Genomic DNA, 20,350 nt, shown 5'->3' with positions numbered 1-20,350 from the left:
ACATTTCTGACTAGAGTGCCTTTAATTTCATCTCTGTTTTGTCTTTAGTTTGGCAGGGGGAGTAGAGACGTATCACAGAGCCCACGGAGAAAGTAAGGAGAAAATGCCATTCCATAAAGTTGGCGGAAGCAAATTCCCCATTATAAGGAAACTTCTTCCTACCGTATTAAGGGATTTTCTCTTCCCTCTCCATGCCACACTCAAGGGTCCTCCAAATAGACAACGATGGGAGGAGTGACTGCTCTAATACAAGGTTGCAGGGAAGGTGGGAGATGAGAAGGTTGGTGAATAAGGGGCGCCTGGGTGGCTCAGTGGGTTAAGCCTCTGCCTTTAGCTCGGGTCATGGTCTGGGGTCCTGGGATCGAGCCCCGCATTGGGCTCTCTGCTCAGCAGGGTGCCTGCTTCCCCCCCACCTCTGTCTGCCTCTGCCTGTTTGTGATCTCTGCCTGTCAAATAAATAAATAAATAAATAAATCTTTTAAAAAAAAAAATTGCTTGGTGATTAAAAAAAGAAGGTATAGAATTACCCTATTCTTTTCAGTTTATTTCAATTTCACATTTTTTGAATGATAAGACTGTTCACTTCTAAACTTTAAGAGGGGAAAATGCAGTCAACTTGGGAATAGTTTCAATCAAAAGGCAAGCTTTAGACATAGCCAGGGTTTGCCTTTCTCTATAACATGTTGATTGTACTTCCAACTTGTAAACTGACAGATTTTCTAGAACACAGCTCTACAAGACAGCCCACCACAGTCCCCAGATTCTGTCTCTGTAATAACACACATCTCTCACCAAAAAGGGGGAAGGATTTTAATTATTCAATTCTTCTTATAGAAGAAAAAGCTCTACCTAGCAGTAACTAGGTAGAATGTCATAGGAAAAATAATTAATTAAATAAAAAGATCTCAAGAAGGCCATTTCACAAGTCACGGCACACCCTGAGGAATCTTCTTCCGCGTGGGAAGTATTAAGAAGGTCTCACAATATTTTATGTGATTAATTTTCCTAATACTGAAGGGCGATCAATGAAAAACCGAGGTTATAATGTATGAAGAAGAGAAAGAAGAAATACAGAACACGTAGACATTTCACTGTTGACGGTCACGTCCTGATCTCAGTCAGGGTCCATTTTCATCGTCTGTCAAAAGTCACCATCATCTCACTCACTGGTCAACAGCTCGTACACGAAGGCGCAGAAGGGAATACACGGCCGGAAGCAAAGAACAAGGATCACCCACAGACGAGAACCCATTACTCGGCCTCAACAGCCCTAGGCTCCACACAAGTGAGCCAATTAGACCTTCGTTTTCTTTTTTTTTTTTTTTTTTTTTTTTTTAGACCTTCGTTTTCTTATGAGAAAATCATAGAGGTGAATCCTCACCTACCTGGATCTGAGGTGCGTACTCCACAAAATTACCATGTCACACAAGCACCACGTACCTGAGAAAGATTAGCAATACCCTGGCTTGAAAATGACCATCCGGCTGTCCTGATATTCATTAGGAATTACGAACACGCCTTCTGGATTACTGTGGGGCGGTATTAATTCTCTTGGTGAATGGGAGCAGCCGATAGAGGGGCTTCATTCCAACGGTTAGTACAGCGATGAGCTATGAACGCACTGAAACAGTGTTCTAGGCGTCCATGGAAACCTGCAGCCCCCTGGGAACAAACTTCTGGCCCTACGGTATTGCTGCCGAAGTAGCGTCCTCAACCAGCTAAGCCAGTAGTCCTAAAGGACACAGAACCACCTTAAAATCACCACCGATTAGAGCAGGCTGGAAAACTGTCCAAAGTGGCCATCTGTTAAGAAAAGCAGGTTTAGCCAATATACCTAAGATTACTGGAGTCGAGAAGGAAAGCCCGGAGACAAGACAGTGGCTGAGGGGAGAATGGCTTGCATCACATGCTGATTTTTAAGTTACAGGGTGCCTGGGCAGACACACAGCACATTTTGACTGCCACGTGCCTCAGGGTTCCTACTTACATCAAACGGAGCTGAGCTGGACTGGGCGTTCCGATCACACGGTTCCCGGAAGCAGTCACTGAAGGGAAGTAGGAGACCCATGGCAATGATCCGGGAGCAGAACTTCTCGGCTTCCTCTGGAGGCCCGTTCTCCTGCTGGCTGAAGAGCTTCTCCAGCAGAGTTCGTCCTGCAGATGAAACAGTCATTAGGAAGGAGCGCCGGCAAGTCACCTGGCTCAGAACCCTCCCAGGGGAGGGAGGCCTGGAAAACACAGCCCCAGGGCATCACCGTTGCCAAGACTACTGAGAGGCACAGACAGCAGCTTCTCAATCACAGGGAAGACTCTGCAGTGGGGCCAGGGTTTCGCCACGGGAAAAGGCAGCTCAGTTTCCTATCCCATCCCCCAAAACATCCCCTGCCCCCAAAGAGGATGATCATGGGATGGGCTGTACATTTTCCCCCTGAAGAAGCACCCAGCCTTTTGGATCTCACTGGTAACCTCCCTCCTCTCTGTTTACGCTGCTGATGGTTCTCTGAGGGGCAGTTACCAACCACCACGTGGGCTAAGAAATGTCAGTGACTGGGGGCGTCTGAGTGGCTCAGTGGGTTCAAGCCTCTGCCTTCGGCTCAGGTCATGATCCCAGGATGATCCCAGGGTCCTGGAATCCAGCATGTGTAGGGCTCTCTGCTCAGCAGGGAGCCTGCTTCTTCCCCTCTCTCTCTCCCCGCCTGCCTCTCTGCCTACTTGTGATCTCTCTCTCTGTCAAATAAAACCTTTAAAAAAAAATGTCAGTGACTGATATTCACAGTCTCTGGCATGGCAATGGTGGGGGAAGGGGGGCGAGGGGGGCAGGGAATGAGGAGACAGGAGGCAGGCAAAGGCCCCAACCCCTGAGGAAAGGGTTGTCAGCCAATTCGTCACCTTGAAGAGGAACGTGACAGGCTCAAAATCCTCTCACACACTCCTCAGAATCATAGCTCTACAGTAGGTGCAAACTTCAGTTTTTGGTTCCCAAATAGAGACACGAGAACAGATGCACGAGAGGAGGTCACTGGCTGAGGACCCCAGAGAGCCCGGGTCTACCTCGTGCCATGGTTCTCAATCCTGGTTGGACCTTAGAGTCATCTGGGACACCAGAATGACCAGAAGTCCCTAATTCATTTCTGATACGAACTGCTCTCTAATATATTATCCTCTAGAAATTGATTTAGCCGATTTCTCCGTTAGTCAACTCCGGTAGAAGAAATGGAAAATCTCTAGGGTTCCTTTCAGGGGTACAACTGCTCCCTCAGTTTTTGCCCTGTTCCCGCCCCTAACTCTAATTAGTAGATTCATTCTTCAAAGTTAGATTAAAATCACTTATCCAGAAAAGACTGCAGTGACCCCTTCCATACTCTTTTGGCGCCCTTCTTCGTACCTTTTGCAACTAATGATTTTAATTAATCATGTGTATACTTATTTGTTTAATATCCATGCCTCTTGGGGCACCCAGGTAGCTCAGTCAGTTAAGTGTCTGTCTTGGGCTCAGGTCATGATCCCAGAGGGTCCTAGACTGGAGGCCCGTGTGGTACTGGGCTCCTAGGTGAGGGGGGAGCCTGCTTCCGCCTCTCCCTCTGCCCCCCCACCACTCCCGCTGGCATTCTCTCTCTCTCAAAATAAAATCTTTAAAAAAAAAAATACCTACACCTCTTCCTAAAATAAACTCTCTGACAGCCAGCATATATCCTGCAAATGTGGCCTCTCACACCTAAGAAGTATCCATCAATATATTTTAGGGTTTCGAGATAAATGCGACGCTAGGGTTCTGTGACCAAGACTCATTCACATCATGGTTGGAACGAGAAAGAAGATAGATCTATACCAGAGACCAGCAAGCTTTTTCTACAAAGGGCCAAACAGTAAATCGTTTAGGCTTTGAGGGCCTTGTAAGGTCTTCTGTTGCACATTCTTCGTTTTTGTTTGAATCGCTTTCCCAATGTGAGAAGCATTCTTAGCCGGGGGCGCTGTGAACCAGGCCCAGGTCTGGACTCCAGTTAGAACAACTGAATGTCAAATGCACAAACGCCTGCAAGGATCCTGGTCAGGCAACAGTCATGCCTTTTCCTATTTTTGTTTGTACAACAAAACTCAATTCAAGATCTGCCTCTGATATGTGGGATAACGAATGTGGGTCACTAGAGAATATTCTTTGGTCTCCCAGGATATTTTCTGGGGAGACATAAAGGATTTTTCCTCTACAGAACTTAAGTTTCCTTGCATGTAGCTAGAACCAAACACCAAGGAAACCCCACCCCTCAACTGTCAAGTGAGGAATTACCAGGACAGGACCCATCTTACACATCTTATGACTGAAAACAGCCAGAAAACTAAGTACGTCTTTCCTGTAACTCAGAAACTGTGTGTGACAGAAGGGGATCTTCCATGTGTGAGAGTATCTGAGTGTAAGTAAGTGTGTGTGTGTGTGTGTGTGTGTGTGTGTGTGTCTATCAAGCCAAAAAATGTCAGAGAGGGACATGGAATTATGAATTACGTGGAGGGGAGGAAAGCACAACCTTCCGGGAACCTCAGCTCTATGATGAACAGATGCCCCTCAATCCTTCCTCCAGGACTTCCCAACCGCAACCCCACTGCTGCCTGGGGATGGGGAATTCTGTGCGTCGCGAGCCCTGTAGGATGTCAGCAGCATCACTGGACGTTACACATTAGACGTTGGTGGCACAACCACTTCTCTTCCCGTTGTGCGAGCCTACGTCTCTCCAGACATAGCCAGCTAGCTGTCCCCCACTCGAGAATCCCTGCCTCGACCTCTCCGAAGAGACCTCACCTGCTCACGCGGACAGTCACTCGCTGCCCTTCAGTCCCCCTCTAGCAGCCTTCTGCATGGACACGTTCCGAGTCAGATCCCACATACACTGGGGGTAGGAAGTGCGTGAGTGATTTCCTGGATCCCCTGAGCACTTTCAAATGGTTTATTCTCCTTCAAAACCATCAGATCTTTGTCATTGCTGCCACTGCCTAGACCACCTGTCATCCCTCTCCTTTCTGCCGTCCACCAACTTCCTGTCACTCCCGATCCCATCTCCGCCACTCACGGAACAGCCTTGCTTCTGGCTCAGCCGCTGTGTTTCCGGCCCTTCCTCCTACCGGTGATGCGGAGATCCACAAGGAGATCAAACCATCCGGGGAAATACCTCACCTGAGATCTTGAATCCTCGCCTGCAGTCAGAGTGTCTTCACCCACACAAGCAACCCACTCGGAAGACTACGTTCAACCTTTACTCTAGCCCTTGATGGCTTTCCGCCCCCCTCAGAGCAAAACGCAGCTCCTCACCACAACTCAAGCCCCTACCTCGCCCCCCCCCGCCTCTAGTCGGCTCTTTCTGCTCTCCCTGAAGGTGGTCTCACCTACTGGCCGCCTCCTCAACACACAGAGGTCATGCTCCCCTCAGAGCCTTTGGTACTAGAACATTCTTCTCAAGATACTTGAATGACTCACTCTTTCATCTCATTCAGGCCACTGCTCATTTGTCTCTTCCACTGAGAGAACGTCCGGACCCCCCTTCCTCAAAGAGCACACCAGTCACTCTTTTTCCCATTATTCTGCTTCATTCCTCAGTGATCCCAGCCCTTGAACTTATGAGTCTGTGGTCTGTGTCCTTCTTATGGAAGGTGCACTCCACGTCGGCAGACTCCAGTGTTTGGTCACCATCTTCTACCCAGTACTCCAAGAAAGGCCTGACACAATATAGTTGATCAATTAATGTTTTGATCAAAAATGAATCCATATGCATACAAATATCTGGGAGGAACATCTAATCCTTCACTACAACCTTCTACCCTTTCAGCTCATATTCTAGAACCCCCTCTGAAGCTCCACTGTCCACAGGGATCTTGAGTCAGTCATCCCTGCCGCTGTCACACTGTCACTCCCTTCCTCACCTGCCTAAATTTCATTTCCCATCGCTGCAACCACGTGCCTCAAACACTCCAGCTCCCCCACCCCTCTCTCCCACCATGGTAGCCTGGGAAAACCCCCAAACCCCAATTCGTTACATTCTAGACACCGACCTTTTCTTTGCCTCCACCAGAGCAACTGAACCCTATGAGGGAAAGACACACGCTCATTGCCTGTTTTCACTTTAAGATCTCGACTAGAAACCTCAATTAGGCCCAACATTGCTCTGTCTTCTCATAGAAGCAGAGAGTCTCCAGTACAACTTTATGCATTTTCTCCCCCATTAGCCCAGTCTCTCCAATGAAGAGATAGAATGATCTTCTCAAATAATGTATTGAGAGAATGGAAAAAAGCAAGATAAACTGCAAATGGGCAAAAACAGCCACACTGACACCCTTCTCTGCCCTCGTCCTCACACAGGGAGCAGGCCCGGCTCCAAACAAGAACACGTTCCTGCCTCATTGCTCCAGCAGAGTTCCTTGTGACGTGGTCAGGATTTTACTTCTTCACTCCCTCTCTCTCCTGATTCAGGAACATTCCCTCCTTTACTGGACATTTCTAGCATCACATAAACGTGCTTAATTTAAAAAACAAAAAACAAAAAAAGAAAACCTCCCTTAGCTCACATCACTCCTTACCCCCAACCACTGTCCCATTTCTTGATTTCCTTTCACACCAAAACTACGGACCAGAACTACCTACACTTGTTACCTCTAGCCCCTCACTTTGAGCAGTCTAATTTGCAAATCTAATTTGATCTCCATCCCCACAACGCAAGAGAAACCGGCAGCCAACGCTGTATCAATAACCTCTGTCTCCATCTTATTCAATTTCTTAGTCACTCGGGAAATTTCCGTTGTTGACTGACTCTTCCTCCTTAGAACACTCTGCTGTCCCCTCTCTGACACCACCCTGCACTTTCTCTCCTTCACCCGCCACTGTCTCTCCAGTCCCCTCTACTGCTGTCTCGACTCAACAAGTCAATGTATGAGGGAGTGCTTGCTGGTTAATTCTATGCTTATTCTCTCAAATCTTCCTGTATTTCCAATAATCTCACCCAGGCCATACACACTCCGCTCCTTGAAACCAGACAGATTTCTGTCTCTGCATCAGTTGAATATGTCAGTGTGACATCATATACGGACAGAATGGAGGAGGCAGCTCAGTGAGATGCTGAACTGGCAGGGCTGGAAGGAAAAAATGAGAATTCAAAGAACCACCAAATGGGGAAGGAGTTTGTCAATTTTTGGTCTTCAACCTGGACTCAAGGCAAGTTGAAACCCGGAAAGTGGAAAGAGCATTACAGGAAGAGCTTGAAGGGGCAACTTTGCAATGCATGTCCATGATCTTTAAAAAGGTCACCCCCATGGGGCACCTGGGTGGCTCAGTGGGCTAAAGTCTCTGTCTTCAGCTCAGGTCATGATCCCAGGGTCCTGGGGTCGAGCCCCACATCAGGCTCTCTGCTCAGCGGGGAGCCTGCTTCCTCCCTCTCTCTCTCTCTCTGCCTGCCTCTCTGCCTACTTGGGATCTCTGTCAAATAAATAAATAAAATCTTTAAAAAAAAAAAAAAAGGGAGATCACCCGTTGCCCAAAAATTCACCTTTCTAAAAATCAATCCTATGTAAATATTCAATATCTCCAAAAGAGTGATGCATTGCATGATAATTGTGAAGATTAAATGTTATACTGCATGTCAAGTGCTTAGCATGGTTCTTGCTATAATAAATGGTTATTAATAGTAAAAAAATTGAAAGAAATTACAATGTATAACAAAAATACATGGTAATAAGAAAGACAGCTTTATATACATGGCTATATATGTAGCCATTAAAATCATGCTATTATACCTGAGAACTTCCCTCATCTGGGGAAGGAAACAAGCCTTTGTGTCTAAGAGGCAGAAAGGGGGCGCCTGGGTGGCTCAGTGGGTTAGGCCGCTGCCTTCGGCTCAGGTCATGATCTCGGGGTCCTGGGATCGAGGCCCGCGTCGGGCTCTCTGCTCAGCAGGAGCCTGCTTCCCTCTCTCTCTCTGCCTGCCTCTCTGCCTACTTGTGATCTCTCTCTGTCAAATAAATAAATAAAATCTTTAAAAAAAAAAAAAAAAAATAAGAGGCAGAAAGGACCCTTCCCTAGATCAATAAAAATAGACAAACACCCCAGCATATAATAGTGAAACCTGAAAATCAAAAAAAAAGAGCCAAGGAAGCTTTCTTGAGAGCAGCTGGGAGAAGAGATTTCTTACATACAGCATGAGAAATATCGGAAGAGCATCAGACCTAACCACAGAGACCTGGCAAGCCAGAAAGGGCTGGCGAGACATACTGAGGCACTAAATATGAAGAGCACGCAGCCAGGGATACTTTATCCAACAAGGCTGTCATTCAGAGTGGACAGAGAAATAAAGAGCTTCCAGGATCTGCAGAAACTGAAAGAGTGAAGTGACCATCAAGCCAGCCCTGCAAGAAATATTAAGGGGGCATCTATAAAAGAAGAAAAACCCCAAGAGTAATAGAGACCAGAAATTAACAAGGCAATCAATAGAAATGGGGACTTTAAATGGCATTAAATTCACATTTTTCTATAGTTGCTCTCAATGGGAATGGGCTGAATGCTCCCATCAAAAGACACAGGGGTTTTGATTGGATAAGAAACAGGGCCCGTCCATATGCTGTCAACAAGAGACTCATTTTGAACCTGAACACACCTCCAGATTGAAAGTGAGGGGGTAGAGAAACACTTACCATGCCAACAGACCTCAAAAGAGAGTTGGGGTAGCAATCAGACAAATCAGATTTTAAACTGAAGACTGTAAGAAGATATGTAGACGGACACTATATCCTACTGAAAGGGTCTATCCAAAAAGAAAATCTAAGAATTGTAAAAATATCTATGCCCCCAACATGGGAGCAGCCAACTATATAAACTAATAACCAAACTAAAGAATTTACTGATAGTAATACATTTATAGACAGAGACTTCCAACACTCCACTCACAACAATGGACAGATCATCTAAGCAGATCAACAAAGAAGCAAGAGCTTTGAAGGACACTTTGGACCAGATGGATTTTGTTCATACATACAGAACATTCCATCTTAAAACAAAGAAATATACATTCTTCTCGAGTGCATATGGAACTTTCTCCAGAATAGATCACATACTGAGTCACCAATAAGGTCTCAAAAAATACAAGACTGAAATTATTCCCTGCATATTTTCAGACCACAGTGCTTTTCAACTGGAACTCAATCACAAGGAAAAATCTGGAAGGAAGGCAAACACTTGGATATTAAAAAACATCTTGCTAAAAAATGAATCAATGAATCTGGAAATTAAAGAGGAACTTAAATAATTCATGCAAATGAATGACAATGAAACTAATTCACGAAAACACACCAATTCAGAACGTATGGGATACTACACAGGTGGTCCTAAGAGGGAAGTATATAGCCATCCAAGCCTCTCTCAAAAAATTGGAAAAATCCCAAATGCACAAGCTAACCTTAAACCTAAAGGACCTGGACAAGGAACAGCCAACAAAGCCTAAACCAAGCAGAAGAAGAGAAATAATAAAGATTAGAGCAGAAATCAAAGAAATAGAAACTAGGGGCGCCTGGGTGGCTCAGTGGGTTGAGCCGCTGCCTTCGGCTCAGGTCATGATCTCAGGGTCCTGGGATCGAGTCCCGCATCGGGCTCTCTGCTCAGCAGGGAGCCTGCTTCCCTCTCTCTCTCTCTCTCTGCCTGCCTCTCCATCTACTGTCAAATAAATAAAAAAAAAAAAAAATCTTTAAAAAAAAAAAAGAAATAGAAACTAGAAGAACAGTAGAACAGATCAACAAAACTAGAAACTAGTTCTTTAAAAGAATTAATAAAGATCGATAAACCTCTGGCCAGACTTATCCAAAAGCAAAGAGAAAGGACCCAAATTAATAAAATCATGAATGAAAGGGAAGAAATCACCACCAATACCAAGGAAATAGGAAAAACCATTAGAACGTACTACCAACAGCTATATTCCAACAAACTAGGCAATCTGGAAGAAATGGATGCCTTCCTTGAAACTTATAAACTACCAAGACTGAAACAGGAAAAAATAGATAATCTGAACAGACATAACCAGCAAGGAAATTGAAACCCAAAAGACTCCACCCCCAAATTATTAAAACTTAAAAACAGCAATTCAGCAACGTGGCAGGATACAAAATCAATACACAGAAATAAGTTACATTTCTATCACTAACAATGTGACTGAAGGAAGAGAAATTAAGGAATCAATTCCATTTACAATAGCACCAAAAACCATGTAAGATACCTAGGAATAAACCTAACCAAAGAGGAGAAGAGCTGTACTCTAGGAACTACAGAATACTTACAAAAGAAGTTAGGGTGGACACAAAAATATGGGAAAATATTCCATGCTCATGGATTGGCAGAATAAATATTGCGAAAATGTCTATGCTGCCCAGAGCAATCTACACTAAAGCAATCCCCATCAAAATACCATCAACATTTTTCACAGAGCTGGAACAAACAATCCTAAAATTTGTATGAAACCAGAAAAGACCCTGAATCACCAGGGGATTGATGATAAAGAAAACCAAAGCTAGGGGCATCACAATGCCTGACTTCAAGCTATGTTAAAAACCTGTGATCATCAAGACAGCATGGTATTAGCACAAAAACGGATACACAGATCAGTGGAACAGAACAGAGACCCTAGTAATGGACCCTCAACTCTATGGTCAACTCAAATTCAACAAAGAGGAAAGAATATCCAAAGGGAAAAAGATGGTGCTGGGAAATGGTGCTGGGAAAACTGGACAGCCACATGCAGAAGAATGAAGCTGGACCATTCTCTTACACCATGCACAACGATAAACTCAAAATGGAAGAAAGCACTCAATGTGAGACTTGAATCCATCAAAATCCTAGAGGAGAACATAGGCAGTAACCTCTTCGACATCGGTCACAGCAACTTCTTTCAAGACACATGTCTCCAAAGGCAAGGGAAACAAAAGCAAAAATGACCTTTTGGAACTTCATCAAGATAAAAGGCTTCTTCACTGCAAAAGAAACAGTCAGTGAAACTAAAAGGCAACCCACGGAATGAGAGAAGATATCTGCAAATGACATGTAAGAAAAAAAGCTACTATCCAAGATCTACAAAGAACTTCTCAAACTCAACACCCAAAAAACAAATAATCCAGTCAAGAAATGGACAGACTCTTTTCCAAAGAAGACATACAAATGGCTGACAGACACATGAAAAAAATGTTCAACATCACTAGCCAACAGGTTAATACAAATCAAAACCACAATGAGATACCACCCTACACGAGGTAGAATGGCAAAAATTAACAAGACAGGAAACAACTGTTGGAGAGGCTGTGGAGAAAGGGGAACCCTCTCATACTGTTGGTGAGAAGGCAAGCTGGTACAGCCACTTTGGAAAACAGTGTGGAGATTCCTCAAAAACTTAAAAACAGAGCTACTGTATGACCCAGCAGTTGCACTACTGGGTATTTACCCCAAATATACAGATGTGGTGGTTATTTACCCCAAAGATACAGATGTAGTGAAAAGAAGGGGCACATGCACCCCAACATTCATAGCAGCAATGTCCACAATAGCCAAACTGTGGAAAAAGCCAAGATGTCCTTCAACAGATGAATGGATAGAGAAGATATGGTTCATATACACAACAGAACATTACTCAGCCACTGGAAAGGATGAATACCCACCATTTGCATCGATAGGGAGTGAACAGGAGAATATTATTCTGAGTGAAATAAGTCAAGCAGAGAAAGACAATTATCGGATGGTTCACTCATGTGTGGAACATAAGGAACAGCGCGGAGGACCGCAGGGGAAGGGAGGGAAAACTGAATGGGAAGAAACCAGAGAGGGAGAGAATCCATGAAAGACTCTGGACTCTGGGAAACAAACTAAGGGTTACAGAAGGGAGGGGAGGTGGGGGCATGGGATATTAAGGTGATGGGTATTGAGGAGGGCATGTGTGGTGATGGGCATTGGGTGTTATATAGAACTAATGAACTGTTGAATACTACATCAAAAACTAATGATGTACTATATGTCAGCTAATTGAAAATAATTAGAAAAAAGAAAAAAGAATAACTAAATTAATTTAAACATACCAAATATATGAAAAGGAATAAAAAATAAAAATAGATACCACTGGAGAATGCTAGGGCACTAAACATCACTGATAAAGAATTAATGGAGATAAGAGAAGCATTTCCAGTATAAACTGTATTTCAGGGCAAATTAACACACCTAGTGAATAAAAAAAAACTTTTCAATACAGAAAGTTCTAGCTAAAAGGGGCAAAAAAGTGACAATATTAGAAAATCACCCTTTTGCAATCCTTAATAAATTCCTTTTGTAGTCTTTAATGGTTGACTTAATGAATAGCTAATGGATGGGAAACCCATTAGAGAAAAAGTCAGCTGAAAAATTTGCAAGGAAGGAATCAAGCTGCCATCCCTAAACCCATAAATCATTCACAGCTTCAATATAATCGAGACAGGCAGACATGGCGAGCCTCCCGATGTGGGTTTAGCAAGAATTCAACAATGACTGTCTAGCACACGTGCTATCCCCAGCCCCTGGGGGAAAAAAAGAGAACTGAACCATGTGTCAGATTGGGCCTCACTTCTAATCTAAGATACAGAGAGTTCTGAAAATGGACTAGTTAACAGATAATATTAAACAAATTTGATTGGCCTGCAATATAATAACGGCATTGTAGCATATTAAAAAGTCCTTTTTTTTGGGACGCATACTGAAGTACTTGACATTAACATGATGCCTGGTATTTGTTTCAAGGTATTCCATGACGAAGTGTGTATTTGGGAGAGGCAGATAAAATTATTCGAGTATTGATAATTATTGAAGCCAGGTGAGAGGAACATGGGGCTCATCACACCTCTACTTGTATGTTGGGTCACATCTTCACAACAAATATCTTAAATTATGCCATTAAAAAGATTAACAATTACATGGCCAAATAAATAGGGCACACCTCAGTGGCCCAGTCAGGAGAAGGAGCGACTCTAAGATTACAAATCTAACAAGATAGCTTCCTTATTCTACAAAAACAAGAGATAGGAATTCAGTCTATTAAAGAATATGACTAGGGTAGGAACATGAAAGTTTTTACTTCTTCTAGGACCTGCCCTCTAACCGGACTGAGCTCTGTTTCTGACCAGGAATATAATTTGACCAGGGTGGAAGGACTAGACAGAGACGTGAACTTCTGTCTTTCTTCTTACAGCTGATGACTGGAGATGTACCTGGGACACACTGGCCTATTATGTGGAATTCCTTGAATCTCAACAGTGGAGTTGACAGAAAGCCTTGTGAATCTAATCTTATTTCTTAGTTGCACAAACTGGCTGACAAGGACCTGGACACGGAGGCCCCAGATTCGCTATGGCACCCTCTTATGTACTCCACCACCATACACACAGTTCAGGACACCCCATGACTCCTGGTCCCCTGACACTACTCCTTGGTCAAAGCACCTACAGTAGACGGAGATGTGAAAGTGAAAGTAATTGGTCCTAGAATATGAGTAAGCAAGACTTTCCTTAGCTGTTCAGCTAATCAAAGCTTCATTTTCCTTCATATTTTCATATTTAATCAACAATACTTCCCAAGCTCTTACTAGGTGCAAAGTAGCTCTAAGTCAACTTGCCAAAAACCTATTTGTTGAGTAAGCAAGTCATGAAAAGCTGCTGGTGAGCATGACAGGGGCTGGTGGGGTGCTGCTTGCTAGGAGGTCAGCACCCAGGGTCAAGGGCACAAGGTTTGCCAGGGAGGCCACTCAGCAGCAGTACATGTGGTCCAGGGCTACTTATCAAGGAAATGCAAACAGGTCCCAGGGGTAAAGGAAGAGCTAAGTTCAACCACTACCAAGGCAATACTCCCCTTGTAGCTGCAGTAATGCTAGAACTTGAGAAAAGTCTCGAAGGCCAATAAAATCATTCTCTACGATACAGACTGCGATAAACTCTATAGGTACATGAGAAGTGGTCTCTGGTGGATTTATGACTACGCGCATGGGCAGGAGATGGACAAACCTTCTCAGCTTCTGCCTTCCTCTTCCCCTCCCTCCCTGGGCGCAAATAGAACCCCAATGGGAGGAGCAGTCTTTCTTTCAAACCCAGCCTCTAACGGTCATTTCACCCGTTAGGGAAGGCAGGACCAGGGGGGTTAGGTGCTCTGCACAAGGTCCCACTACCTTCATCTAAGAAAGGCTCGTCTCACTGATCCCATGAATGACATTAATAATGTATAGCCTAAAGAAACCTAGAAGTGTGGTGTGGAGCCATGGGCAGTTCTTTCCTTCTATACAGAATAGAGATGAGTTCCTACTTTCTGCCCGTTCTTTTCCACTGAAAGTACATGGACCCTATCTCTAGACTTCATAAAATGCATCCAGGGGAAGAAGCATGGTAGAGCAGGCAAAACCTTGGGTGATGGAAACCCACTGCCTTGATGCCCTCCCTGATTTACCACTGTTCAAGCGATGGCTTCAGACAGCTACTCAATTTATCTTAAGCCTCCTCAGTTTCCTCATCTACAACCAGAAATAATCATCTCATTTCCTGCTAGGATCATTGTAAGAATTAATCTGAAATAATTTTTGTAACAGGCTTAACACAGTGTCCAACAACTATGTCCTATCATTATTTTTATCAAGATCCATTTCAAAGGTGCTATATTGTTAAATGGGATAAATAAAAAATTGGTTTAACCTAAAGGAAGGAAATCATAAGTAATCAATGGAATTCTAGGAATATACCTCTTACCTAAAAGCATTAGAAAAAGTACAATAGGGGCGCCTGGGTGGCTCAGTGTGTTAAAGCCTCTGCCTTCGGCTCAGGTCATGATCCCAGGGTCCTGGGATCAAGCCCCGCATCGGGCTCTCTGCTCCTTGGAGAGCCTGCTTCCTCCTGTCTCTCTGCCTGCCTCTCTGCCTACTTGTCATCTCTATCTATCAAATAAATAAATAAAATCTTTAAAAAACAAAAAAGAAAGAAAAGACAAAGTACAATAATAAGCAAGATGATTACAGATTAAAATATCTTTGTCCACCAAGTTTTCATTTTTGTTTTTTCTTTTACATTCAATAGATCTTAATGACATCAGCTAGGTAATATTTAAGACTCTGCTTTCTAGAATTCCTAACTTACTTTTTTTAAAGCAGCATTATTTGTTAATAATTGGTTAAACTCATGTTAAAAATAATATTCATCCAGGGATGCCTGGGTGGCTCAGTTGGTTAAGCAGCTGCCTTCGGCTCAGGTCATGATCCCAGCGTCCTGGGATCGAGTCCCGCATCGGGCTCCTTGCTCCGTGGAGAGCCTGCTTCTCCCTCTGACTCTGCCTTCCACTCTGTCTGCCTGTGCTCGCTCTCGCTCGCTCTCTCTCTGACAAATAAAAAAATAAAAAAATAAAAATCTTTAAAAAAAAATAATAATATTCATCCAGTGACAGCAAAGTTATTCATCACTAACGTTCCCAGTTATTTCTGCACTGATCCCTTCTTCCTCCTCCTGCGTATACGTACACACCCTAGTTAGCAAAGAGTTTTCCCTTTCGTGTGGTATCAGCTTCGCAGTCATAAGACTGTCCTCAAATACTCCTCTTGCATTGCTAAGCGAAACGCACAGGGCTGGACAAGCACGGAAACAAGGCCAAGCGCAGTGATCCTCCTGCACAAGGATCAAGTAAAATCACGAGTCCCTGCCCCGGAGTTCAGTTGGGCAGTGAGCAGTGATGCTATAAAAAAGTAGAAACCCTGTGTTTTGGGCAGAATGAGAGAACGTCAAGGGCGCTTCCACCCTCTATTATCAGCCTGCGAAGCAAAGCAAGGATTTACCACCAGGATTTCAACGCGACTGACTAAGGAGTGAAAAGGTTCTAGAATCGGCCTACAGACTGGAGGGTGGCAATGCCAAAACTGGGGGCATGCTCTGCTCTCCTAATTTTTATTCCAGGGATCTTCCACTTCTGAGTAAGCCAGCAACTCTGGGGAAAGCTTCTGACCAACATTCTCTATGAAGATATAAAAGAAACAGACCACATGGTCTACACCCTGCTGGGGCGAACAACACAGTCACAGAGACCAAAGCCCATGAAGGAATACTTGAAATGCAGTCTATTTGGAATATATTATCTTAATTAAACATTCTTGATGGAAATAGTTAAAAAGAGAGAGAAAGAGAGAAAAAGCAGCGAAGACAGGATATAACCAAACACTTAAGAGACTATTATTTGTCAAAGAACATCCTAGGTCCACCAGAGGACATAATCTTGACAAAAATATGCTCCCTGTCCCTTACTAATAATAATGCATTACGACAATGTGCTCAAATATTTGAGCAATATATCCCCGGTCACACATGGGGAAGGGCTAAGTGTAAGTTTGGTGTTGGTTCACGCCCCATAACATCATTCATTTATGAGTTTCTGTTTTAAATTTATACTTTAAGAGCCTCCAGACACATCATTGGTTTTTCTTCCTTTTGTGTATTTTTTAATGGTTAAAAGAACAGAACATAACTGCTAGACTTTGAAAGGGATCAGTATAAGTTTCTGTTTCTTCCAGGTTCCAAATCTCATGCAAAATGAGAATTAAACAGCAGTCTCGTTGTCTTAAGCTTTTTCTTGATCTTCCAGATCAGACTTACCTATCTAATAAACTGCCCCTGAAAGCCCATATTATCTATCAATGGAAATGATAAGAGGAAAAGTGCTGTTGACAAGCAAATCCAGAGTTAGACATTAACAATAATTGCTTAAGTTTAAGATGTTGGTGAATACAGAGCTATCACTATTGTGTATCATCATGGACTGATGGTCTATGCTGGAGAAATAAAAGTAACAGGTATGAGAGGCCAATTATGACCAAAGAGAAGTTAACCTGTCTAGTTTCAGATACCAGTGCTGCGAGTTTTACAAGAGGAACACCCTCCTCGCTGTGAAGATCTAGGGTTGTCTCAAGGCAAGAAGACAAATGTGTAGACAAAATGCTAGACACATCATAGGAAACACAGGTCAGAGGACACATGAAGGTGACTGACCCTCGGTCCCCACGCGCAGGGAAGAGGACCTCAGCTCAGGAAGGGATGCGAACGGGTGAGGACGTAGGTCACTGGTCCCCGGACAGAGCTCCCTGCCTGTGTGGACAGCATGGACTAGACACTCTTACAGGAAACTCCCTCCTCCGAGCACATCATCAGGCTCAAAACTCCAGATGAGGAAGAAATATGTTGATATTTAAACTTTATAAAACACTTGCAGATTGGCCTGCAGATGGGCTGGTTTTTCCAAGTCCTCGATACCATGCACCTTTACAAATTTTCTGAAGACGCTGACTGCTCTGCCTAGTGAACTGGGACTTCCAGGATGCATTTTGTCACCTGACACTAACAATATGGAAAAGAGTAGTAATAAAAGTATCTGACATCAATTACAATAAAATGTCACACTGCAAAGCATTAAAAAAATGATTTGGGGACCGCTGGGGTGGCTCAGTTGGTTAAGCATCCAACTCGATCTCATTCAGGTCTTGATCTCTGGGACATGAGTTCAAGCCCCATACTGGGGTCCATACTAGGCATGGAGCCTACTTTAAAAAAAGTGACTTTGGAATCAATGCCATATACCACATCAACAAATAAAATTTAAAAATCACATGATCACCTTGATTGAGACAGAAAAAGCATCTGACAAAGTACAACATCCATTCATGATTTAAAAAAAAAAAAAAAAACTCAACAAAAAGAGGAAGGAACATACCTCAACATAGTAAAGGCCATTTGTGAAAAACTCACAGCTAACATTATACTCAATGGAGAAAGAGAGAGCTTTCCCTCTAAGGTAGGAACAAAATAAGGATATCCCCTCTCACCATTTTCATTCAACATAGTCCTGGAAGTCCTAACCACACACAGTAATCAGACAAGAAAAAGAAATAAGGTAAAGAAATTAAACTGTCACTATTTGCAAATGATAGGATACTTTAGAAATTTCTAAAGACTCCAATAAGTTGGTTATGCATCCAACTCTTGATTTTGGCTCAAGTCATGATCTCAGGGTTATGAGATCAAGCCCTGTATTGTGCTCAGCATGGAGTCTGAGAGTCTCTCTCTCTCCCTCTCTCTCTGCCCCTCCCATCACTCTCTCTCTCTCCAATAAATAAAATATTTTTTAAAAAATTTTTAAAACACAAAGACTCCATCAAAAAGCTACTAGAATGGGATGCCTCGGTGGCTAAGTCAGTTAAGCTGCTGCCTTTGGCTCAGGTCATGATACTAGAGTCCTGGGACTGAGTCCCACATCAGGCTCACTGTTTCCCCTCCCTCTCTGCCCACCTCTCTGCCTACCTGTGATCTCTCTCTGTGTCAAATGAATAAATAAATAAAATCTTAAAAACAAAAAAGCTACTAGAAAATTCAGTAAAGCAGCAGGATACAAAATTGATACCTGGAATTTGGTACTATTTCTATGCACTAATAATGAGCTAGCAGAGAAATTAAAGAAACAATCCCATTTACAATTGCACCAGAAAGAATAAAATAACTAAGAATAAACTTAACCAAAAAAGTGAACAACTTGTACTCTGAGAACTATAAAACACTGATGAAAGGAACTGAAGATGACACAAACAAATGGAAAGATATTCCATAATCATGCACTGGAAAAATATTGTTAAAATCTTCATACTACCCAATGCAATCTACAGATTTAATGCAATTCCTACCAAAATACTAGTAGCACTTTTCTCAAAACTGGAACAAATAATCCTAAAATTTGTATGGAACCCCCAAAGATCCCAAATAACCAAAGCAATCCTAGGGGGGGAAAAAAAAGCTTGAGGTATTATATATATATATATATATATATATATATATATATATATATGATATTAACCCCTTATTGGCTGTGTCATTTGCAAATATCTTCTCCCTTTATATATATGGAGATTTCCATATATATATATATATGGAACTTATTCAATTTAACACCAAAAAAATCTGATTAAAAAATGAGAAGAGGACCTGAAAAGATACTTTTCTAAAGAAGATGTAGAGATGGCCGATAGACACATGAAAGACACTCAACATCATTCATCATCAGGGAGATGCAAATCAAAACCACAATGAGATGTCACCTCACACTAGTCAGAATGGCTAAAATCAACATGACAAGAAATAACAAATGTTGGCAAGGATGTGGAGAGAAAGGAATCCTCTGGCACTGCCGGTGGGAATGTAAACTGCTGCGGCCACTGTGCAAAACAGTATGGAGATTGCTCAAAAAATTAAAAATAGAAATACCATATGACCCAGTATTTCTATATTAGGTATTTACTCCAAAGAAAATGAAAACACTAATGTGAGGAGATCTATGCACTTCTATGTTTACTGCAGCATCATTCACAATAGTTAAGAGATGGAAGCAACCTAAGGGTCCGTTAATAAATGAATTGATAAGAAACTATGGTACACACACACACACGCGCGCGCGCGCACAGTGGAATATTATACAGCCACAAAAAGGATGTCACCATGCCATTTGTGACAACACAGACAGACGTAAAGGGTATTACCTAAGTAAGTCAGACTGAGAAAGAAAAATAGCACATGGTTCTACTCACAAGTGGAATCTAAAAAGAAAAAAAATGAATAAAGAAACAAAAAGCAGAATCAGACCTATAAATACAGAGAATAAACTGATGGTTGCCAGAGGGGAGGAACAGTGGGTGCTGGGCAAGATGAGTAAAAGGAAAGGGAGATACTGGCTTCCAGTTATGGAATGAATAAGTCCCAGGAATAAAAGGCACAGCATAAAATACAAGCAATGATGTTATAATAACATTGTGCATTGACAGAAGTTAGCTACCCTTGCAGTAAATAGGACACTATACATATATATATAAACTTGTCAAAAAACTAAGTTGTACACCTGAAACTAATGTAACACTGTGTCATACAACATATATAAATAAATAAGACAAAAAATGTGACTTTGGTATATAGACCTCTGACTAGCATCACTACAGAGCTTATGAAAATGTGTATGAAGTTCATATTTGGCTTCCATCAAGGTTTTCTCTGAGAAAGGAAAAAAAAAGCTATGCAACTTTGATTAATCAAGAGCTAAAACTTGGCAAAAACAGATCAAGAAATGTAATCTAACAAATCTAATAAAATTGGCCAAATGATATCATAGAACATAAATAACAATGACTACCAACCATTTTTTAGGACCTATGTTAGAATATGGATTTATTCGGGGATTTTTTTTTTTTAAAGCTCATGGAGCAAGTCAAAGTTTAAAGGAAAACACGAGATATGTCAGAGGGAAATACTTTAAAAGAAAAAATTAATTTTA

The 20,350-nt window shown here is 42.5% G+C and overlaps 1 protein-coding gene across 2 annotated transcripts in view; it reads right to left on the bottom strand.

Annotated features, from left to right (window-relative positions):
- FMN2 (formin 2) overlaps positions 1 to 20,350 on the bottom strand; it is a 373,618-nt gene that overhangs the window by 334,480 nt on the left and 18,788 nt on the right. For both annotated transcript variants that reach the window (XM_059412485.1, XM_059412486.1), the window contains exon 2: positions 1,988 to 2,154. In XM_059412485.1, the coding sequence (XP_059268468.1) occupies positions 1,988 to 2,154 (167 nt within the window). The remainder of the gene's footprint in view (positions 1 to 1,987; positions 2,155 to 20,350) is intronic.

Source organism: Mustela nigripes, chromosome 10 (genome assembly GCF_022355385.1).
Source record: "Mustela nigripes isolate SB6536 chromosome 10, MUSNIG.SB6536, whole genome shotgun sequence".
NCBI classification, from domain to species: Eukaryota; Metazoa; Chordata; class Mammalia; order Carnivora; family Mustelidae; genus Mustela; species Mustela nigripes.
This window is presented reverse-complemented; position numbering and strand designations above follow the sequence as displayed.